Source organism: Diorhabda sublineata, chromosome 2 (genome assembly GCF_026230105.1).
Source record: "Diorhabda sublineata isolate icDioSubl1.1 chromosome 2, icDioSubl1.1, whole genome shotgun sequence".
Lineage (NCBI taxonomy): Eukaryota > Metazoa > Arthropoda > Insecta > Coleoptera > Chrysomelidae > Diorhabda > Diorhabda sublineata.
Genome location: NC_079475.1, coordinates 2,374,218 through 2,399,280, shown reverse-complemented (window position 1 = coordinate 2,399,280; position 25,063 = coordinate 2,374,218). Strand labels below are relative to the sequence as shown.

Sequence of the window (25,063 nt, the reverse complement as noted above, 5' to 3'; positions counted from 1 at the left end):
ATACTTTTCTCTTTAGGCTTATTGGTAAGTCTGATTTCAAGGTACTACTCAACTTGCCAAAAGCTATCCATCCTAACTGTATTCGACGCTTTATCTCACACGTTTGGTTATCTCTTCCTATCCTCACTTCATGGCCTAGATATTTATAGTTATATACTTGCGCTATCTCACCTCCATCGATAATTATGTTATCATTTGTTACCAGATTTGTCATAAATTTGGTTTTGTCTAGATTTATTTCTAGGCCAACATTCATTGTGGTTCTTTTCAAATCCGTGGCCATCTGCCGAGCGTCTTGCATATTGCCGGTGATTATGACGATATCGTCTGCGAAACGCAGGTGGTTTAGATACTCACCGTCGATATTTATACCTTTCCCTTCCCAGTTTAATTTTTTGAAAGAGTATTCCAACACACATGTGAAGAGCTTAGGAGAGATAGTGTCTCCTTGTCTAATCCCGCGTCCTACATGTATCTTATTTGTTGGTTCGTGGAGATTTACATTTAGAGTTGCGTTTTCATATATGTGTTTAATGAGCTTTGCGTATCTGTAGTCTATCCTACATTGTTGCAGATTAAATTGCTGGAAGTTCAACTGTGTCAAACGCCTTTTTAAAATCGACAAATATCATTACAAGGGGCCTATTATATTCCATGGATTTTTCTATCAGTATCTTAATCATTTGCAAATGGTCGTTTGTTCCATACCCTATTCTGAACCCCGCCTGTTCTCTGGGCTGATAAAAGTCTAACTTTCGTTCCAAGCGTTTCGTTACGATCTTAGTGAACCATTTATAAAGGAAAGAAAGCAAGCCTATAGGTCTATAGTTTTCAAGGTTCGTTATATCCCCTTTTTTGTGGATGAGAATTATCGTCGCATTTCTCCACTTTTCCGGGATTTCCCCCTTTTGTAGACATAGATTGAAGAGGGAGATTATTTCTTTTAAAAGTTTCTCACCCCCACCTTGACAGCTTCTATCGCAATTTGGTCTTCTCCTGCCGCTTTCTTGTTTTTCATTTCCGTTAGGGCATTTTTTAACTCTTCAATTGTTATTTCGGGTACAAGTTCTGAACCTTGGTTTTCGACTTTCATTTTATTTTCTGTGATATTTAATTCTTCTCTTCTGCTCCTTTATAGTTCCTTGTAGAATTCTTCTACAATTTTTACCAATTCTCTCCTATTGTTTGTTTCTTTTTTGTTGTTATCCTTGAGTTTGACGATTTCTTTTTTCCCATCAGCTAGTCTCCTTCTAAGCACCTTCATACTTTTATTTTCTTCGATTACTTGTCTGGTTTTTTCTGTGTTATATTTCCTTAAATCTTTCCGTATTTCTTTTGAAATAGTCTTATTTAGTGTTCTTATTTCGCTTGTATCTTCCTTTTGTTGTTCTACTAGATTAGATCTTTTGTATTTTTGCTTATTTTTTCTTCTTTATCTCCATCTCTTTTACAGTATTTTTGTTGTGCTTTTAATATTGTTCCAGTGATTTCTTCATTTAATATGTTTATGTCTAGTGACTGGTTCGTGTTCAGGGATTCAGTTAAGAAAGTATTATACGCATCAATATCTTCTGGGGTCTCCCACTTTATTTGTTGTTTCTTTCTTATCATTTTTTGTCGTTCATTTCTGGGGTTTATTCTTACAGTTGCTCTTGCAGCTCTATGATCACTCCCTATACCGAATTTATTTAGAACTGTAACATCTGTGACAAATCTTTTCCGCGTCGTGATAAAAAAGTCTATTTCATTTTTTGTTCTTCCGTTTGGGTTTACCCATGTCCATCGTATATGCAATTTCTTTTGAAAGAAGCTGTTCATTACATATAACTTTTGATTGTGCAAGAAATCTATCAATGTCTGTCCTCTTTCATTTCGACCATCTATTCCAAAGATTTCAATTGCCACCTCCGACATATCTGTTTATTTTCCAATTTTGGCGTTAAAGTCCCCCATAATAAAAGTATAGTAGCATCGATTCTCTTTAAGTGCTATTTCTATGTCATCATAGAAGATGTCAACTTCCTCTTCTGTGTGGGCTGTCGTAGGAGCGTATACTTGAATAATTTTAATTTCATACCTTTTACTTATGGAAAGTGTTATATATGCCACTCTGTCTGATATAGTCTTTAGAGTGACTATTGATTTTTCAAGTTGTTTGTTTATTAAGAATCCTATACCACCGTCAGGGCTGTTGGGATTTTCATTTTGATAAAAGAGATGTCCGGACTTCAATTTAAGAAGTTGTTCTTCTTTTCTTCTTGTTTCACATAAACCGATTATATCCCAGCTTATGTCCTTAATCTCCTCTTCCATTTCTAGAAGTTTACTACTTGACGATAATGTTATTACATTGTAGGTTATGATTTTAAAGATCTTAGTGTTTCTACTTGATTTACTTGTCGGTTTTTTGTCCCCCCCAGAATCCATGGGACTGGCTGAAGTTTCTTCAGCACAAGATTTTGGACGATCTATCCTACTTGCCTAGGGTCGTTCCGTAATTGTTTTAAAACTCGACATAACTTTGAGGGTTTTTTGGCAAAATAAAACGCCACGCTTGCCATTGCGTGTTGGCGAGTGTGTATTTCAGCCGCTCCTAACATGGAGATACAGACGCTGTTTGAAGCCGCCCACTCTGGGTCAGACACCTCATCGTTGTGGGTTTTCTTAGCTTCACTTTCATCTCTTCGAGACCTTACCGACAAGGGTGGCCCTACCAGTAGCTATGTTACCGCCGGCATCGCTCCCTGGATATTGAAAGTTACTGAGTCCTCTCACCACGCCAAGGTGAAAACCCCCGAGAGGTAGATATGGATATTAAAAAAGGCAGATGAAACCATATTGGAAAGATGGGAGAGGAAGATACTAAGAGGAATCTACGAGGAGTAAACACAGAAGAGCAGATATGAATACCTTACTTAAAATCTACAAAAGTACTATTAGATCCAAAATATGATATAACTCTATATATTTCTACACCGCAAAAAGCTGGATAAAAATCCTGGAAATAATTACAAATAAGACTCTGAGTATAATAATAGGTGCGTTTCCAATAATCCCCAAAGGCAACATTCTCGGAGGAATGCCATTTACATATAGAGCCCAACAGTTATTATTGTCTTATTCAACAAAAATTTTGGCCCTTCACGACCACCCATATAAAAAATGTGTCCTAATTCAATACAAACAATCGTTCGCGCAATTACCAGCATCATGAAAGAGATATGGAAAACATATAAACTAACAGAAGTTCTATACACTGCCGCATAAAAAAATATGGATAATCATTCAGTAGGCACGTCAGTGATTGGGGCGACTATAATATAAAAGTTACAACTACCAGGAAAAGGTACATCGGGCCGTCTTTTGAAGCATTGCGATTGAATTCTTTCCGCATTTCTCTGCACCAATCACCACAAGCTTTTTTTGGACGATTATAAAATTATGCGTTATCCAAATCTTTTGACAGCCAAATGTTCATGCAATGTTGAATGTATGCTAGAAGAACTTATGCCCAAGTATACCTCAATCTCATGGTATGTCACATGACTATCTTTCAATTTTAGTTTACGCACAGCTTCGATATTTTGACACCGATTTTGGATAATCTCCACGAAATTTATCCTGTAGCGTAATGCAACCAGAATTGAATTTGGAAAACCAGCTAAACATGGAGGATAAGGTGATTCATCACCAAAAAACGAAGCTAGTTGATTGGCTCTTTGCTGTTTTGTTCAATGCACTCCAAAAGTCAAAGAAAATGTTCGCTATTTAATTTCATTTCTTAACAAAATGCATGCTCAAGTATCAGTAAACAACTCAAGTAAAACTCGTATGACAAGACGTTCTAAGCACTTTCACCATTAAAAATGTCAAATTTCATGATGGAAATGTTTAATTTGACATACGAAGGGGTACCCAAAAGTAACTGGAATAGCATTGCCATGGGTGGAGTTTTTGTAGTACTGATTTCTGCCGCTAGTTCAGTGCCGCTGTGAAATTTTGTTTTCTACTCGGTAAAAACGCTGCTGAAACTGTTTTAATGTTGAAAACTGCTTACAAAGATGATGCTATGGGGAAAACTCAAGTGTATGAGTGGTTTTCTCGATTTACAAATGGCGACATGTCGATTGATGACAAACATATAGCATTTAAAAAATAACTCCGGTTATTTTTGGGTACCCCCTCGTATATTCATATCAGTTTTGCAATATCTCAAATCTTAATTATTTAAATATTCATTGATAATCATCACACACTTAAAGGTGATACGGAGATTCTAATCCTATATTGAAAGTAGCATTTCTAAGAAAGAGTATTGTCGATTTGTTTTAAGCTTCCTCAGTACTTCCTATAAATGAAATTATAGTTATCAGAATAATGAAATAGATTGAGTGATCTATTCTGAGAAAGTTTCAATCCTGTCCTACCACTGCTCTAATTAAATTTAAGCGTTGATTTACTATGAATCAACTCAAAATCACTCACACTAAGTACTCCTGTTAGAGAAGTTAACAAGTAGCTGTTAAGATCTGAAATGAAATTAGAATAAATGAAAGCTAATATCAATTAGTTTTTGTACGATATTCGAATAGAGAAGTAATTGATTTATATCGGGTTTGGTGTATATAGCGACATCTATGAAATTTCCTTGTATAGGAACATTAAGAAGACATCTGTTTCGTATTCATGGAGCTAAATCCAATAATGCGAATCAAAATAAAATGAATGTAATCCTGCCTTCCGAGAACATAGGGACTCGGAACTACATGTTTGAACGGTTTACGATTTTCATGCGGCAGTTATTGAGGATAATAACATTTCAGACTTAAGGATTTCACTTACATGGTCACAAATCAGGTTCTATTGTGTAAATAGATGGATCATTTTGATTAAACTCTTGTTTGGATTTAATTTACGATGATGGATATAAACAATTTTAATTTATTTAAAACTAAAATGATGGTTCCAATATATCACGCATTTATTAGTTTCTTGTAATACTATTTTTCAAATCTTCAAAATTCTTTTTTTTGTAGTTTTTGCAGTATTATTGAACGTAGTAGAATATTTAAATAAAATTAACTAAAATAACCTCTTGTTAAATTTCTAAAAAAGCAGAGAAATAGATAGACTTTAATTTCAAAGAAACACATTTTATTACGGTAACTTCTCAAATTGGTACTTTTTCGAAAACTGTAAAAAACAAGAAAGTCTTTTTTTAACAATCTCTAATTTTTCATAAAATGGATTTGTGGATACAACTTTTTCAATCATTTCGGATTTAATTTATGAAAACAAGAAGGTAAAATTTGAATTATCTCATGTTTTATTGTCATAGTATAATGTATTTTCCTTTCTAAGCATATTTTAAGTCAAATATTGATCGATATTTCGACGTCAGTCGTCTAGAGCAGTCATGTCAAAGATACGGCCCAAGGGCTGAAGCCGGCCCGTTTCAATAACGCCCACGATCGCAATGTGTCACAGAAAAAAAAATTATGTTTTTTAGAGCTTTTAGACTTCATTCGATTCCTCTACAGATGTTTTGAATACTACAAAAAAGTATCGCAGCAGCAAGCGAAAATAACCTATTATTTTTGTCGAGAACGATAGAATATTCCACGCGCTTCGAGTCCAGACTAAAACCTTAACCTCATAAAACGAGTGCGTCGGCGCGACGTGAGTCAGTTGAGTCGATTAATCGAAGCGATACGGTTGGAGAAGGATTTTAATTGTACTGACAAGTAGTGATTGTGCATTTGTTTATGTCGTGTGCGTGCGACATCCATAATTGTTGTGTCCAGTTCCATAATTGTTACGATTTTGGTATAATGTCACAAAAACGTAAATTGGATAGTGAGTGCAGAGTTTTCCAATCTAATTCTCAACAATCCATTCAATTTTGAAGCTCCACAGACACCATTCCATTTGCAAATGAAGTTGAGAGTATTTTGAAAGAAAAATTCAATGAGATTATATAATTATACTTATATGATTCAATGAATAAAATGTTTTAATAATTCAGTTATTTTTTTTTTATTTTCAATCTGGCGCACTTAAGAATTCAAAATTTAATGTATGGCGCTCTGAAAAATCGAGTTCGACACCTCTGGTCTAGAGATTTATGTTGTACTGCAAATTTACGTTCGATTCCAATCATAGAAGAAGTAGAAATCTAAAGGGTTTCAGTCGGATCACTCCACAGATCCTTTTCCCAATCCATTGACCAGGAGAGTAATTATTCCGACCGAAACCGAAAGTTTCATCGATTTAAAGAATCAAAGTGATCTTAAGATCGATCTAATGGACCAATACGCGTATCTGAGTTAGTAATAGAGACAGAGAGGAATCGATTGTGTATTTTTATTTGGGAAATTGAAACAATTTCGTGTAGGATATGGTTTATTCATGGAATAGTCCTGATCCTACTATGTTTCTATTTTTTGTTTATAGTCGCTTTTCTCGTACAGTTTAGCCTAGCTTTTCTATGGTAACGGTTTAATTATTCATGACATTTTTCTTTTCTGTTAATTATCAGAAAAGCGAAGCCAAGTTCAAGTTATTTATAAATAATTTTGATTTCTTTAATTTCTTATTTCTTAAACCTTTTCATATATTAATGCATTTATATGTTCTTGATTTCAGGTCTGTGGACTTTGTAATAGTATGCAATGAACTAGTTTCTTTTTTATTTTATGTAAGCATTTGGGATAGTGGAATTCACTCACAAAAAATCTACTTCTTATTTGCTAGGTTATGTTTCGAACGACCCACATTGCACGTATACCTTATTATCTTACATGTCTAATAACAGCTTAATAAACATGAGCTCTGCTTCATTGTCTTTGGAGGAAGATGGTATCTTGAATTATTGAATGTGGTATTCAATCAAAAATAGAAGAAAGACTTCAGTTCATCCTTCACACAGACCGAAAAGATTGGTAAATTTGATGCATCTAAATGTTCTTGATTTTAGGTCTATTTTCTTCTAAAATCAGTTTTTTTGATAATTTTTGGAAGATAAAATTCGACGTATCGACTTTTTAAAATTGAAATAGAAAATTTTCTGATAAGAAAATTTAATTTTTCCTTAGTCCTTACATTATAAATATGTAGTAGTACTTGAAGAATCAAATTATTTGTAGTTTTATTAGAATTTACAGCATAGAGCTATCAATTTCACTTAAATTATTCGGGTCTTTTTTTATCATTTATAGCTTTTTCGTTTTTATAAATGTTAACAATTTCTACAAATTCTCTTTTTCGTGCATCTTCTTTTTTCCCATTTTTAAATCTTTATAATTGAATTTATGTTTTTTGATATTTTATGGTTCGTTAACGCAGTTTTATTTTTTTTATCGTATTGATGACCTTTTAGTCTATTTTCTAAATATTGAGAGGTCTGCTCTATGTAAACAGCGTCACTATTAATACAAGGCCTTGATATATAATATTACTGATTTTGTTTTTTGGTGTTTAGATTTTAATTTAGTGAAATATTTGGATAACGCATTATGTCCTTTATGACTTGAACTAATATCATATTTATTGAAATAATTCGATAATTGTTAGGAAAGTCCTTATACATATGGTAAATAAAAATTTTTTATGTTTTTTTTCCGTATTGTTTTTTAATTGATTGCAGTATCTGTTTATCCTTCTCTTGATTACGTTGTTTATTATTTTTTCCAGATAATTATTTTCTTTCAATGCAGTTTTTGCTATTTGAATAGCTAAGCATCTAAATTTAGGATCTGTTGGTTGGATAGATTTATCACTGATTTTTTTTGTGCCGTAGGATGACATGAATTAAAGTTCAAATATCTTGATGAGTAAGTTTGTTTCGTATACCATTCTGTGCTCCAATTTCGATTTTGAATTGAAGTTTTCTATGATAAGAATTGACTTTTTTATTTATGTTTTTAATTTGGTGCGGCAGTGATGCAATCATCTTCTTATCGAAAAAAGAATGGAATATTTATTTCAAGTTTGCTGAGGACAGTTTTCTCAAGATCCTCCATTACCAATTGTGCTATAACACTTGAAACGGAAGCCCCCATAGCACAACCATCAATCATTTTCATATTTGAAATAATTTGTTGTTTGTGTGAATTTTATAGCTTTTATAAATTCGTTTCGAGGTATTTCTGTATATTCTTCAATTTTGTCCTATTTTTTCATTAATATATTTTTCACAATGGTAATAGAAATATTTCTATATAAAGAAACCACATCTAAGGAAATAAATACATATTCGTTAGGAATTTTTATACTTTTGATTTTTTCTTTGAAATCTCGTGTGTTTTTGATATAGTATTTGTTTTGATATTTTTTTTTTCAAAATATCTCTCAAATTATTAGATAATGATGTAAGAGGAGTTTGAATACGAATTTACACACAATTTTTTGCTCACATAAAATAAAAAAGAAATTGTTGCATAATAATACAAAGTCCACAGATATGGCATAGATTATCGATTTTTTCCTTCATTGCATAGTACGGTATAGATCTCCTCTAGAAATATTTATCGACATTTTCTAGATGATTTGCAGATAACTTAATTCCAATTTTCTAAAGTTCGACAGAACCACATCAGAATCACATTCTTTGATGATGATCTTATTTTGTGAATACTAATCAATTCACAATTAAATCACATAACAAACCTAAAGACAACAAGATTGTCACAAAAACAAATTATAGAACAGCAAGACCAAAATTGGAAAGTACTCAAGTGATCCCTCAATATATGGAATCTACGTAAATGCATACGTTGAAACATAAAAGTATCGTTGGTGAAATGGGGTTCTCAAACTATTAAAAACCAAATTAGATTATAAATTTGCTGGAGCTTTCATACTAATATCACAGTACCTATTATCTAAACAAATATTGCTGATCAAAATATACGAGTATTTCAATAAATGTTTTCCAATAATGATACCCACACTTCTCGACAATTTTGTACCTTGTGGAATTCATGTTGGAATTACTTTTGATTTCCCCTAGAAGTAGTGGCAGTGACAATGGTAGTGAGAAGCGCAGGAAATTAAAGGTTCAAACGTCTGAGCACAAAATCCATTTCTCGCTATTATAAAAATATCTGAGATCAAAGAAACACGTCAGTTTGAAAAGCATTTGATAAGTCACGAACTTCAATTAATATGAAAAGAAAATGAATGCGTTTTCAGTGCGAGTAATTTTTAAATAATCTCGTTTAAAGAATTATCATTTCATATGAAACTATTTCAAAATATTTATTACGGATCTATTTATTTACAATAGAGTGATTTGAAATCTCAGCTTCATCTTATACTGTACCCCCGGGTTGGTCAAACGACTTTTGTAAAAGATCAAACATTCTCGATTCAAGTTTTAATTTTGCTTGAGATTGCTAACAGAATGAAGCATCTATTATAAGAAGGAATATACGGAAGCTCATGATGAAACTGATAAGGAGGTTAGTTACTTCATATTAAAGAGATCCATATCCCAAAAATTCATTTATAAATCGATGCGTAACCACAAATAAGATTAAAACATATTTACAGAAAATTTATGAAGCAAACAGTATTTACCCCTTCAAAGTTGAAATTTGACAGACTTTCGAATAACATGATGAAGCAGGACAATGGCAATTTTGATAATCTTTAGGGAACCTAGTTTTATAAAACAGAAATTTTTATAAATTGATAATTTTTTTGATGGAACTACTACTTTCCCAAATGGTGTTCATTTTTCCAAGGCTGTCGATATTGGAACGAAATTGAAGATAGAAGGCTGCATTTCGAAAAAAGTTGTTGCTTAGTGTGCCATGTCATACGAATTAGGGAACATGGAATTTTTCAGGAACGTTAAAGCAGTATACTTCTAAATGCTGCAGGGATTTATTGGTAAACTTCTTTCAAATATTCAACAGAATTATTTCTTTCAGCATAACGGCTGCCCTGCTCATTCCACAATAATCTTTTGGCTAAATAATCAGTTAAAGAGAATGAGTTTGACAGGTTGCCTAATAGATATATAGGGTGTTCCAAAATGATCTTTATAACTTCAAAAATTCATAACTTCGAAAATAAACAAGATATTTATATTCTGTCATTTGCATGTATTACTGCAACTAATAAACATTTTTTTTAGTACATTTCAACATACGCACCATTAGTGACCCTAAGCACTTCCAGTCTGTAATCAATTTTAAGCCAGGTACGCTGTAACAAGTCGCATGTGATTGTACCAAAAGCTTGTGTAATGCGGCGTTTCAAGTCATCAATGTCATTAACCGTTGTCAGGTAAACAATGTCCTTCAAATAACCCCATAAGAAAAAGTCGAGGGGTGTTATGTCCGGAGACCTTAGTGGCCATGGAATTGGGCCATCCCGTCCAATCCATCGGTTGAGAAAAGTTTCGCTGAGAGAACTGCTGTCAGCAAGGGTAGTGGTGCACCATACTGTTGAAAGTAAACAATCGGTTGTAATTCTTAGAACTGAGGAAGAGCAAAGTTTTGAAGGTGCACTCAGACACATGGAACGTGGCCTCATCACTGAAACACACCATTTTCGAGAAATATTCATCATGCTCAATACGTTGTAACATGTCTACGGCTAATTCCACATTTTGGACGATCTGTTGGTAACACTGCCTGCATCAACTACACCTTATAGACATACAGACGCAAATATTTATGAAGACCCCTGTGGATTGTGGTGATAGGCATTTGGAGTTGCCTCGAAGCCTGACAAATTGAAGTTTTCGGATTGTGCTTGAATCTTGGCCGTATTTGCTCCACATTTTCTGGACTTGTGTTGGGTCGTCCGGCTCCACTTTTATGCACTACTGATCCGGTGCTAATGAAGCTTGTGTGCCATGTAAGGATTAAGGGTCTGGATGGTGGGTCTCTTTGGAATTTTATCCTGAGGTTCCGTTGACTATGTACCTGATGTCGTCTCTATGGACCATGACACGCATTGAGCCTTCTGTTGATTATATATAGTTCTTTATAGAAAAAGAGGCATTTCCGGATAATTTCTCTTACCAAATTCGTTTTACGTATCCGGGAGAACATTGTTTATCTAGTATTTCCAAAACACCAAAACAAAACGCTAGTTGTGAATAGAATTGTTCGTACTGTTCACACCAGCACCGAACGTAGTTTGTAGTTCATTTCCTTTTGAAACAATTTGCTGTTTTTTCAATTGTAGCTCAATCCCTTCATAATTTGTGTAAATGGCGTCCTAACTTCATTTTAATGATATACAAGAATGTAAGAGAATGATAGAGAAGCAAACTTGTATTCACAGTTTACTGTGGAGTTAATAGCCAACATACTAGTATGGATGAAATGTATTAATCACTACGAGGCTTGATGGAGTCAAACTAGAAGTTTATAAGAAGAAGAGGTAGAAATCGAAAACGATCTACAACACCAAGAAATGATAGGTATATTGAATTCTCAGTACTGTCATAGAACAGCGCCCTAGAATGCCAATATCCTGAAGGAAATTCCAAGAACACGATTAAGCCACAAAACCATGACTTGAAGAGAAATCCCACAGATTGAAGAAACTTTATGTTAATTCGTTTGAAGGAATAAGCGACAAAACTATAACTGAAAGAAGCTTGAGACGTTTTAACGTTGCACTCAATGTCTCTTTTGATAGAGGTTCCATAATGATACAAAGCTTGAGGACTCGCCAAAGATACAGTTATATTGGTTGGAAGAGTATTGGACCGTCTAATTATGTTTTTCTTATATATTTTATCATATTCAGTTATCCTTCAGAACTCCACACGTCCAAGAGTAAATCAATGGATGAGAAAACATTAAAAAAACTTTTCTTTTTTATGTTAAATATAGTGCCGCAAAAATATTCAAACAGTTCTGACAGTGATATTAGCTGCTTCTATATAGAGGTATCAACTAGAATACATTAGCTCTAGTAACTGGACATATAGTAACTAATTGACCGGACTTGTATTCTTGAATAACCTACCATTTGTTGACATCATTTTTTTTCGTCACAATTATCTATGAACATCAAAGAACACAAGCATGTAGTTGTTTACTATGATAAATTGTAGTAACAATGTGTTTTGAGGTGTTTCTTGGGGTGGATAAATATTGGAGGATGTGGACAACATATATTTTTAGATATTTCCTGTGAATATTTATTTTGATTATTCATATGTATACCTAGAGTCCATTTAAGAGAGGCATACTATAATTTTAAAGAATGAATTGCATTCAAAAGTAAAGATATGGTCTAATTTTTTGTGAATTTATGAAGTTAGAAACCAAGGTTTGTAGACGCTCTATCAAGGATAATATTAATGTGCCTCACATAGTTTAATTGTATGTCAAATGTAACTGCATTAACGAACCATGAGTGAATCATAGTTGAGTGAGTTGAAATTGTTTAAAAAATGATCCACGTTGACTACGTGTTGTAATTTTTAATTTTGTTGAAACTCATAAAATAGGTAAGGTTTAGAGATAACGAAGGTAGAATTCAGTCAAAGCAGTACATGAAATGATAAGATCGGAAAATTAATCATAGGAACTGATATTTTTGTCATATATGCACAAAAATTATAGTTAAAACAATGGAAAACAAACTAATAATTAGTCAGAATTTTAAAACAAAAAATTATGAATAGTTAAATTGGAAAATAAATATAAGAATAAGAAGACTGATAAAAAAAGTAAATGTCACCGCTCAAAAAGCGTAGGTTTTTCGTAACGAATTCTGCATTTTGAAATAAAACTACTAATCAAAATGCATGTTTAAGAACAGTGACATCAATTTTCTCGTCAGTAATTTTTTCTTACAAGAAGAGCTACTTTTTTAGTTTCATTAACTTTTAGTTAACCAAGAATGTTTTAACATATAATGTAACTTTGGATACAATCTCGATTGAAATTGATTTTTATATTCGAAAGCAAAGAAACTACGTGCTATGATGAAGTAGGTATCAATTTTTGACAGACGACGATTCAGGTTTTCTCAATAAACAAAGCATTATGAAATTTATCTCTATTTCTCCATTTCATTGTTTATATTGTGGATAATCATTTGAATTTGAGAAAATTCCCCAAAATTCAATTACGAGAGCAGCCACTGAAAATAAATTCAGGATTAAGGTCACTAATGAATTATTAATTGGGGTTGGAATATGGATATATAGAGTTGAAATTATTTATAGTACAAATTTACAGATTTTAACCACCATTTTTCTCTTATTTATCATCGACGTCAATAGATTTCTAGTCCATTAGTCTGGCATCCAACAATCCGGAATGCCCAATAATCCGGTATCGCTCCGGAAAATGGTAAAAATTTTGGTTTACTCCAAAAGTGTGTCTTTAAAGCAGATAAAAACCCTGAGAGATATTCGGAAGTTTTCGGGGTAGCTCGGAATCATCCGGTAGCCCTCGGTATTGTTCGGAAACAATTAGAAGCCGACCAGTCTCAGCTATCACAAGAAATTCAGATGCAGTGCAGCTCCGTTAATCAATCTCGAAGCGTCTTAGCCATTTTTTTTGTGCGTTCTTGTTTTGTATCATTTTACATCGCAGTAGATGTAACTTTTGAAACTGTATAAAAAAAGTGATTCTCGTTTTAACTGTATAATGACCATATTTTTAAAATCTAAGCCTTCGAGTTCAAAAGGAGAGAAACGAAAACACGTAAAACTGACTCTCAAAGCATTAGAAAACAGAAGGATGAACCAATTAAGTTTGCTTTTCAATCAGTAACAATTCAAAAATTGGCTTCTAGGCATTAAAAAAAACTGGAACAGCTAGAAAGCGTATTGTTCAAATGGTTTAGTGCAATACGTTCTGGAGGAAAGCCGCTAACAAGGCCAATGGTTGTTGAAAAGGCAAAAAAAATCAGCCAAGGTTTAGAAGTTGTTGAAAGTGAATGTAATTATTCTGATGGTTGGCTCAGAAACTTTAAGTTTCGGCATGGAATTTGAAGACTAGAGAAGCACTTTCAGTAAACCAATACTCTGCAGAAAAATACAAAGACGAGTTTGAGAAAACCGTGGCTGATAATTATTTGAAACCTGAACAGATTTACAATGTTATTGTGGCGATGTTTACCAACATCTACTCTAGCTGGGGGAGGAGAAAAAGCAGCCAAGGGTTTAAAAAAAAACAAAGACAGATTAACCGTTTTGCTATGTGCTAATGCGAAAGGAAACCACCAAGTGATCCCTTTTGTGATAGGTAAATATGCAAAACCCAGAGCTTTTAAGAGTGTTACACACTTGCCTGTCCAATAGGATCCTCAACCAAATACGTGAATGACTGCCGCCCTCTTTAAAAACTGTTGTTTTTTTCACTGCTTTGTGCCCGAGGTCAAGGAATTCTTCAAAAGCCTTGGTCTACCAGAAGATACTAAAGCCTTCCTTCTTTTGGACAATTGCAAAGCTCACCCGCCAGTAGATGAGTTAGTTGCTGGAATTATTGCACTGTCTTGGAACCAGGTGAAAAATACAACAATCAAAAAATGCTGGAGATAACCCTGCATCTGACCTAACTCTACAGACTGATGAGGAAGAAAACCATCAAGACGCTCTGACCAAATTTTTGGATGTCGTTAGAAGTGCTGACAATTCCTTGAAAAATCTGCCTGAAGATGAGGTAGAGGAGTGGCTTTTAATCAATGATAATGAGCCTGTGTGACATTCGTGACTTTTTTAAATCTAAGTGAAATGCGTTTTATAGTACATATTATATGAAATGTAAAATAAACTTTGTTGTATGTATTTGCATAGTGTATTTGTATGTTAATTATTAACCTAATCTTAACCGCCCGATAGACCGGAATTTTTGGTAGTCCGGTACCAATCCGGTCCTGAAAGTGCCGGATTATCGGACTACTTTACATACAAGAAACTTTTAGTCACAAAAAAATTTCACAGTCAAGTTGGTAGAAGGAGAAGGTGAAAAATATTTTCAGGTTTCGCAGATAGTTACTAGGGGTCGTAATAGCCAATTTAAACTTTTAAAGTGAACTGAAATCCACCTAGTAAATACCACATTGCATTTTTTGATATAAGTTGGAGAATTTGATTGCAATATCTTTTAAACTGTAGAGAACTCAGATTATAGAAAACCGAATCCCAATGTTTCATTCGTGATAGAAAATTTGTTAAAATCCCATGTAGGAGCCGCTAGATTTGAACGACGGGGCTTAGCTTGGGCTAATGCTGGGAAACCTGGCATTGGCAAACCGATAATGGCCCAAGATTGGTTGAAGTCTTGGTAACTTAGCCCCGACCAATCTATAATCAAGCCTGGCCGAATCTATGTAACCTTATCTTGGCCATCCCATATTCACCCAAGTCTGGCTGAACTCTGGGTAACTCGACCTCGGCCATTTTATAGTCAGCCAGGTTCGGCAGAACTAAGAATAACTACATAAAGTTTTGTTCTAATCTTATCCATAATAGATAGCTTGACATTAAAAGTAATAATTTTTTATGAATAAAATTATTTTATGCATATGCACACTATATTAAAAATCTATTATTACAAACAATCAACCTGGTTCAGGGATGCAGACCATTCTTGGGTTTATCTAGACAACCAGGATTGGTCCAGACTTGCACAAACCAAGCGAGGGAAGTTGTTATCATCCTAGACTGCCACCAAGTCTGGGCCAATAACCGCTTCCAAGCTATAGCCAGAGTTGTACGTACTTGGTCAAAGTCTGAGTCTATACTGGGCCCATCGTTAAATCCTATATGGGATATACTTTCAACAAGATCATATCGGTAATTGTATTGTATCAAGATTCTATGACCTATACCGTATACATGAGTCGAAAATAATTATCAGATTCGGCGATCGGAGTGGCTGAGGAAACTGGCAATAGGTTTATCAGACGATCAAGGAACAAAGTACCATTTCGTTCGCACCTATCTGGTTCCACTTAGAATACCATTAATGGTCTTGATGTTTGCAACCAGGATTGTTGTCAGACCCGTAATGGATTTTATGTGAATTGAAGTTTCAAGTCTTGGATAGAAATTATCTGTTTTCGGTAAGGAATAAAATAAAAAATAATCGAAGATTTTACGATTTGATGTGGACGCAGAACTATATAATATGAAAATTCTGGTAGCGTGGAAGTGCTGATTTGTATATTGAACAATAGATAGTATTTGAACCGATACCACGTTTTTGAGACATTCATAATATACTGAAATCATATTCACGCTAATTCTTCTGAAAAAACATTTTGATAGTTTCAATGCCTCACTAGTATGTATTAAAAACACTCCCTGGCAGTAGCATTCTCGTAAATAGTGTCAAAATTATAAGAAAATATCAAATGTAGGGTTCAAAACGTATAAATTTAATGTAAAATTTACTTAGCTTAGCTGAGCAGGATCCTGTAGAGAAAATTTACAGTGAGTAAATTTTTTGTCGCTTGTTGAGCACATGTTAGTCTCTTACACATCTAGTAGCTATTTAGTCCGATATTTCTGCTCTCCTGGTTATTTTGATGAAATACAATCTTAGTTATAGTAGAGTTAGGTTCATTCTTGCAGAAGATTTAACGTCGACTTATTTTTCTTCTATGAAAGAATGAAGAGGGTGAGTTTGATGACAGATTTCACTCAAATTATCCCACTCACGGATTGGTGTGCGGCTTTGAAGTTTAATTTGCGCATACTCAACTGACACGTGAGACACTTCAAGGTTTCAATGGATGCAAAAATGTATGAAGAGGTGCGAGAATGTCGGAACTCGACCAAAATCTTCTCCAGTTCATTCACTCGCTCAGTTTAATTTAATTTTCCATTATTTCTTAGCGGTCTTATCTTATACATTTCATCATCTATATCAACATCTATGTCATCATTATTCCTTCTTTTATTTCTCCTTCTTCTTTTTCCTCCCCGTTCTGTTTTAGTTATCGCATCCATTTCGTCTGCTTTCGCCGTTTGGTCATCATTAAATTCTTATTCACTTTGATTCCATTATCATATTATAGCTTCTATATTTTCACTTCTAGGAGTCAATTTCGTCTACTCCAGTTCTTTCTATTTGTTTTTGGATTACTCTATTCTGTATATAAGGCTGGTATTTTTTTCTCATCGCCCTGATAGCCTTATGATATACAGGGTGTCCCACGACGAGATAAAACTGTCTGTATATGTCAAAATACTTATAGTAAAATTATAAAAATTTCTACGTTTGGGTTTTCGGATACGATCTGTTTAGTTAAAATATTTTCAAAGATTTTACCGGAAGTTGATCATAACTTTGTTATTTTGAATAAAACACCCTGTATATTAATACATTTTTGTAATCTTCGTGAAATTTTAGTTCACTTTTATTTGAAAACTTTTTTCGAAAAATGCATACATTTTGAGTTATTGATTTTTTTGTAAAAATTTGCAGACCCTTATAAATTATTTTTTTACGAGAATACCCTTGAAGATATGAAAATTATTTCTTTTTGGTAGTTTCAAGCAAGGTCAGATGTATTCAATTGTATGTTGAAAAATTTTTCATTCTATACAGGGTGTGTATAAAAAGTGTTCAAATTTTTACTTCATAAATATCAAATATCAAATCTTCATTATTAAATTGAGAACCTGATTTTAACGATTTTCGAAAGTATCAACCATTGACTAATGACAGTTGAATGAGTGATATTTATCACAAGTATACATAAAAAATTAAAACTTGTTCAAAAATACGATAATAATTTGAAACCTCAAATATCTCGAAAAAGACTAAAAGTTGGAATAGGATTAGTAAATACAATTTGATTTGATTTTTTTACAGACCTTGACAAGATAAAGAAAAATACTTTTTTATTTCTTAGTGCTTAATCAACGGGTTTACAGAAAACATTTAATATCTGGATAACGGTGAGGTTTAGGTATAGGAAAGTATACACGAATTTGCCTTATTTTTCACCCCTGAATGCATTGAAATAGATAAAACCGGGTGGTTCTATTTAAAAAAATGAAGACATTTTCATGATTTTACTATAAATATTTTGTCATATACAGATAGTTTTAACTCGTCAAGGAACACCCCGTATATCAATAGCTGAAAATTGTACTAATTTAAATGTGAAATAGAATATCCCTTTCAGATTTAAAACTCTAAACTTACAATTTTCTTTACTCTACAAATCCAAGCTTAATGACCAAGCATCATAGTTCGTCCATTCAATTATACTTTATTAATCATAACCACACTTTTCAATTAAATTCGTTTCGATTATTTTAGCCTTATATACAGTGTTTTTGTATATTCATGATATTTTAGTAGCGATGTATGTATAATAAAAAATATTTTTTCATATTTGTATCAATTGTGAAAATATTCAAACATATTCAAAATGTGAAGATTATTTGGTAATGTGGTAGCACGTTATTAAGAATAAAATGATCACATTTGTAAGATGTTTTATCAACATTTATTGAGAAAAATATTTGGCAATATCGTAGCTGATCAAACTCCAAATAAATTTAACTCTGTTGATTAATTAGGTCAGAGTATATGGAGGATGGTAGAGTCATAGGCATTTGTACACCAATTGCAAACCCAATAACACGTCGCTGACCATGACGTTGTCTTTCCTTCCACGGTTATCATGTATTCCTAAACAGAATTGCGCCGAATATTATACGACGCCAGTGTTGACATTCTTAAATGTTAACAGTAGTAGTAGTAGTCAAAGATATCACTACTCTTGGAGGAGAGAGAAAAATCTTATACCCGGTGAGGGTTGGATCTTGCCTTCCAAACCAATGATTAGCAATAAGATGCATAGTGCCAAAATGGTGCAGAGCAGTCTTCCGCAACACTCATGATTGTTATTACAGTATAATTCACCTTACCTTGTGGTAATTTTGATGTCATAGGCATTTCGCTGCATTCAACACAGGCAAATGATATTTCAATGATTAAAATATCTGTAATATCCAGTTTTTGTACGCAGGTCTCTTAAAAAAAAATTGGAGTGTTGTTTTCTCAACGTGGTCGTGGTTTTACTATGAAGTCAAGGTCAATAAATCTAGTAAAAATCCTTCTAATGTTACTGCCTATTTTTTTCGTAACATTTTTTCCTTGTGTAATCGATTTATTGTTATTGATTTATATTTTTTATTTTTCAGAAAAGTGTTGTATCACTGGTAGCAACTAAGATGACAGTAGTGAACGAATGGGTATCGGGGACAAAGTTTGGCGGATGGGTGCAAAGATGCCGGGAGTCGCGCCGCCTCGTTCTGGTCATTGTTGCTATTGCACTCCTTTTGGACAACATGCTGCTCACCACTGTCGGTAAGTTTAATATCTGATGATACCGTTGACATTGAAAAAAATTTCTCTAAGTATTGTAAATGTTACAACTCAAAATTCTAAAGAACTAAATTGAACAAAGAATTATTGAATATTCAACTGTTTTCAGACAGCAATAGAAAACAATATTTCTTATTCTTATAAATAGGGTAAATCATATAATGTTGAAACAAAACAAAGAATTCAGTTGACGATTCACATTTAAGGTGCGTCTCCATTGAAAAAATAATGGGGAAACAAGTTTGTCAAACGCGTTGATTAAAGTGCAGTTTCAACAAACATTTCTTATTTCAACAAACTATTGTTTGACAAACATTTTTAGCAAACATTTTCACCAAACAATTGCGATTCGGCATGAAACATTAGTCAGTTAGGTTTTGTCGAAGAATGGGTGATTTGAACCGCCGCCGTCCTCTGGCCTGCATTACAGCAGCTTATATTTAATGGAAGAACCTCGTTCTCGTCGTTCTCGTGAATATAGTGGGGATGATTTCCGAAATGATTTGACAGCAGGGTGTTTGTTCACAAATTTTACGAGAATGTCAAATGGGGATTTTTTTGTTAATTGATTGTTAATATCGATGATAAGTGATAAGTGATAAGTAAACAAAATACTACTTTTCGCCAAGAAATCAGCGTTCAAGATCGTCTGGTAATATAACACTCAGGTTTTTGGATTCTGTTGATTCCTATCATACGTTGATGTATTTATTTAAGGTATCCAAACAAAGCATTTCAAAAATTGTTCCGGAGGTTTGCACCGCAATTGTAAACTGTTTGAAAGAGTACATAAAGACACCTTCAACACCCAAAGAATGGGAGTTAGTTGCTGTGGGCTACAAAAACATATGGCAGTTCGATCAATGTCTAGGAGCCCTTGATGGTAAGCATATTGTATTACAATCACTAGAAAACGGCGGGTCACATTTTTTTTATTACAAAGGTCATCACAGTATAGTATTAATGGTACTTGTGGACTCCAAGTATAACTTTCTATATATCAACATAGGTTGTCAGGGGAGGATTTCTGATGGTGGGGTGTTTAAAAACTGTGATTTGTGAGAGAACTTGAAATACGAAGAAGGTCCACCTACAGACAAAACTTTGCCTGGAAGAATGTTTGCTGTCCCGTCTTTGGTTTTCACAAAAATATTTTGAAATCATTTCCAGGACACTCGAAGAAAGGTAGTGAAAAGAGAGTGTTTAACTACCGGCTATGTCGGGCACGTAGATGCTCGGAAAACGCGTTTGGCATTGTAAGCTCTGTTTTTCGTGTACTAAGAAAGCCATTGCTTTTGAACCCACATAAAGCAACCAGTGTTGTTTGCGCCTGTGTGTATTTACATAACTTTTTGCGAGCTAGTAAATCGTCACCATAAATTTACACGCCTCAAGATTCCTTGGACACTATTACGCACTACACTATTATATATTATATTATAAGGAACAGCTAATGATGGACAATGGAGACAACACGAACAAGTATTGATTTCTTACTACCCACCGCCTCGATTTGCTCGCAAATCCAGTGAATTTGCACAATCTGTGAGGGAGGAGTATGTCAATCATTTCTCCTCTGATATTGGCAAAAAGACTATGCTTGAGTGTAGGTGATTTGATATATTTATTTTCTATTAGTTTGATTTGTTTGTTCAACTTTAGTCTTCGTTAGCTAATGCAATACTTGTATAAGAATAATTAATTAATTGTATAAAATTCGTGGAGCTTTTTTTTGACGATCACACACCGGTGTTAATGGATGGCGATCCCACTTGACTGTCGGTATTTTCCAATTGTACTGATACAACGCTGGAAAACATTTCCCGGAGAATTGATTAGTCAGCCAAAAAATTAAAATAAGTTAATCCCCACCAAGGCTTCTTTTTTTCTGTGGCCCCCATCCCGGACTTACAATTTGTTGCTAGTAACTTTTTCTTTTGTCTATATTGGACTAGAAGAGTTTCAATCTTTCTTTTAAACTCGCCGACATTATTTACACCTAAATATTTTGCAATGTCATCTTATACTTTTCTTCTTTTGACTTTGTTTTTACAATCATCATTATTAAGGTCCCACAATTATGGTTTACCTTCGTAAACGTTAATTAACCTTATCAAATTCTCCTGGCTCCAAAAATCTTTACTGATTCTACGGAAAACCACACACACTTTTCCATTAAATATTTTCAAGAAAAAAATAACAATATATTTATATCCAAAAATTACGCCGGAAACCACTTCAAAATTCAGTAAAACAAGCCAAAATGAAAAATAATGTCGGATATACTCGTATGATATTAGTCACATGTATTAACTATTAAAGAATGAAGTAATTGAAGACCTGGCGTTTCTCGCATTAAAACCAATTTTCTGCTAGTGCGATTGTAGCATCAATAAATACTGCAATTTAAACTCTTACTGTCTAGATAATTTTGACAAAATTTGTAGCAATTATTATCATATCAAAGACTTTTTTATAAAAAATGGAACTTTTAATAATATGGTATCATCACAGATTCATATCCTTTTAGGTTAAGATGTAATATCACTTTTTAGTAGGGATGGGTATCGATGTTCGATGTTTTTTCAATCGATTATTATCTTTCGATGTTTGCAGTTATCGATTGTTTTAAATAAACATCGAAGTTTTGGTAATTTCAATAATTCCTAGTTGTTGAAAAGCAACTTCAATTAAGAAATGTCAAATTAGCCAAGACTAATTATTTCATTATTTGAATCCCCTTCCATGAATAAAGAAGGTTGTGGAACACGGGTGTACGTTTTGAGTGAATTCAGAGCGCCTTGCAAAAAAAGAAACAATCGATAGATAAATCAAAGCCCAAAGAACCCTCTGGCTTTCTGGAAAATGATGAAGGACACTTACCCTATTATTTTTCAAGTACTTAGTATTCAAATATGTGTCTCTAATGGCCACTTCCGTTCCCTCTGAGCGTCGAATCTCACAAGCAGGTCTGATTGACAAATTTTGGGAAATTTAATACCTGATACTTTTATTTCAAAATAATTATCTTTTCAATATCAATTGATCAATTGTTCTATTTTGTTTTTAATTAATATTACAACTTAAATTGTAAAATTTATTTCTTTTAAATAAAGTTTGTTTCCAGGCTGATAACCTTGTTTTTCTCCTAATTATTTTTGTGCAATAATAAGTGCAAAATTACAGATGATTTTTAATTAGGTAATACAGCTAAATACACATTAACAATAACTGGGTTTCGTTTTCGACTTTAAAAATTAATTTCAAGATTTTATTTACCAATGAATTTAGAGAAACAAAAACTTGTGTTTACCTATTAGCTATCACGCAAAATCAGTTAATTTACAACGTTTAGTTCATATTTTCATAAAAATATGATTTGAATTGTTTTTTTATTCCTTTTTTGATCCATTAGAAAAACATCGATGATTTTCTTCCGATGATTATCAACCATCGATGTTCACTAAATGAAAAAACATCGATGGCAAATATCGATGTTTTGTTTACCGATACCCATCCCTACTTTTTAGTAGTGTTCACTTAACACATTGAAAACCGCATTGCAAAATTGTTTTCTCACATATGGACCGGCTTTTTTTATTGTTAATTACGTATATTATTTTTTAAATATTTTTTTAGTGTACAATAGTTTGAGATAGAATTACAATTAAAAACTCCGCAAAATCTCAAAGTGGATAACGATGTGGCAAAAAAAACTTACTGGGAAGACCCAATTGATTTCTACAATTACTTCATAGATGACGAAGTAATTGCCCTATTTGTGACAGAGACGAATAGGTTCGCTTTGAAAAATATAAAACCAAAGCCAAAGATAAAACCATGGTCAGATACTGACCTTGTGGAAATTAGAATATATTTCACAGGTTTCATTACTTATTATGTTGTTGCCATGCGTAGAGTGCGTGCAACATCTGGCTCGTGTGACTCACGTTGAACGGAGGCTGTAGTCAGTTTAGGTGAGAAGTGATAACCATCAACGTGTTTTGTTGCCCGGTAAGTGAAAAATAGACTTCTGAATAATTTGGCTACCATTACAGCTTAAATTGTCCTTACTTGAAATACTATAAGTCTTTTCGATCCAAAAAAAAAAAATAGATTTTGCGATAAATGATCAAAATGACATCAAGTAGGTATGCAAACATTGATATTAAGTTCCTCTCAGACTTATTAAACTTCTGTTCAAAGATGCCATTCCTATACCAAAGAAAAGATAACCCCAGCAGAAAAAAGCACAGAATTGATTAAATGGCCATAAAAAAGAGGAGATAATTGATGGGCATTCAATTAGGTCGACGGCTAAAAAATATGAAATCAATAGGAATACCTTGCGAAATTACATCAGGGATCCATCCAAGTTTGGGAAGTTTACAAAGCTTGGAAGCCAATTCAGATCTTCACAAGTATTCACATCAGAGGCAGAAACATTGCTTGTTTCTTACTTATTAAAGTGTAGCAAAATGAACTATGGGTTAAACCGGGAAGAAGCTATGAAGCTGGCAACTGAATATGCTAGGATTGATTCAAAAAACTGCCCAAAATCATGGTTAGAAAGCAATTCCGCTGGAAAAGATTGGTTTCGCGGATATTTAAAGAGGAACACGGTCTTAAGTTTAAGACAACCGGACAAGCCTGTCGAGATTAACAAGCTTTAATTAAAAGAATGTCCTGGATTTTTTCGAGAATCTGAAGGAGGCTAGAGAGAAGTTCAAATTTAAGCCACATAATATTTGGAACTGTGACGAGACCGGATGTACCACAGTTCAAGAGTGCCCTAAGGTATTGGTTAGCAGAAAAGTACGGCAAGTTCATGTCACTTCTGCAGACAGAGGGACATTATTGACTGCATGTTTTGCCGTCAACGCAATAGGAAGTGCTATGCTTTTCTTACTGACGTTCCAGAAGGATCCGATGGAGATTCATATCCGAGCGGATGGATGACTGCCAAAAGTTTCACCAAATTCAAGTTTCATTGTTAAATATTCGAAAGCATCCAAAGGGAACCCAGTTTTGCTTATTCTTGATAATCACGAAAGCCATGTTAGCATTAAGGTCGTCCAGTATGCGAAAGCGAATGGTGTATCGTTGCTTACCATTCCTCCCCATTGCAGTAACAAGATGCAACCGCTAGACATCGCCATATATTCACCTTTCAAGGTGAATGAAACAATGAGCAACTGGATGATAAGTCACCCTGGAACAACGGTTACGATTTACATCATACCTACTCTCGTTAGTCTCAAGCCTTCAGTCAGTCAAACATTTTAAGCGGGTTTAAGAAGACAGGGTTACATCCGTACAACCCTAATGTGTTTTCTGAAGATGATTTTTTGTGTTCATCTGTGACGGATACACCTGCGGTCAATGAGGGTCCTCCTTAAAATATTTCTTTAGCAGAACAGCCTTTAGATCTCTTAGAGGCAACATTTTCTCCGATTGATAATGAAGGCTTGAAGAACAGGCTAAGCCCTTCTCCAAAGGCGGCTTCCTAGGTCTAGGTCTAAAAGTCGTCGTGGTTGTAAGTCTGGAAAAACTAGGATACTAACCAAAACTCCAGAAAAAGTTGATAAAGTGCAGCCCCCATAAAAGGGGATGGAAATGAAGGAAATGAATTTTCAATGATATTCAAGCACCTGTAGGCATCTAGAAGTTAAACAACTAACTGTTGGTAGTTTCGATCCATATTTTTGCTCACAAATCCCCTCACT

At 33.8% G+C, this 25,063-nt stretch overlaps 1 protein-coding gene across 2 annotated transcripts in view; it reads left to right on the top strand.

Moving 5' to 3' along the window:
- LOC130452963 (synaptic vesicular amine transporter) overlaps positions 1–25,063 on the top strand; it is a 164,933-nt gene that overhangs the window by 44,387 nt on the left and 95,483 nt on the right. For both annotated transcript variants that reach the window (XM_056792513.1, XM_056792514.1), the window contains one exon: positions 19,154–19,319. In XM_056792513.1, coding sequence (XP_056648491.1) covers positions 19,184–19,319 — 136 coding nt within the window. In that variant the 5' untranslated portion in view covers positions 19,154–19,183. The remainder of the gene's footprint in view (positions 1–19,153; positions 19,320–25,063) is intronic.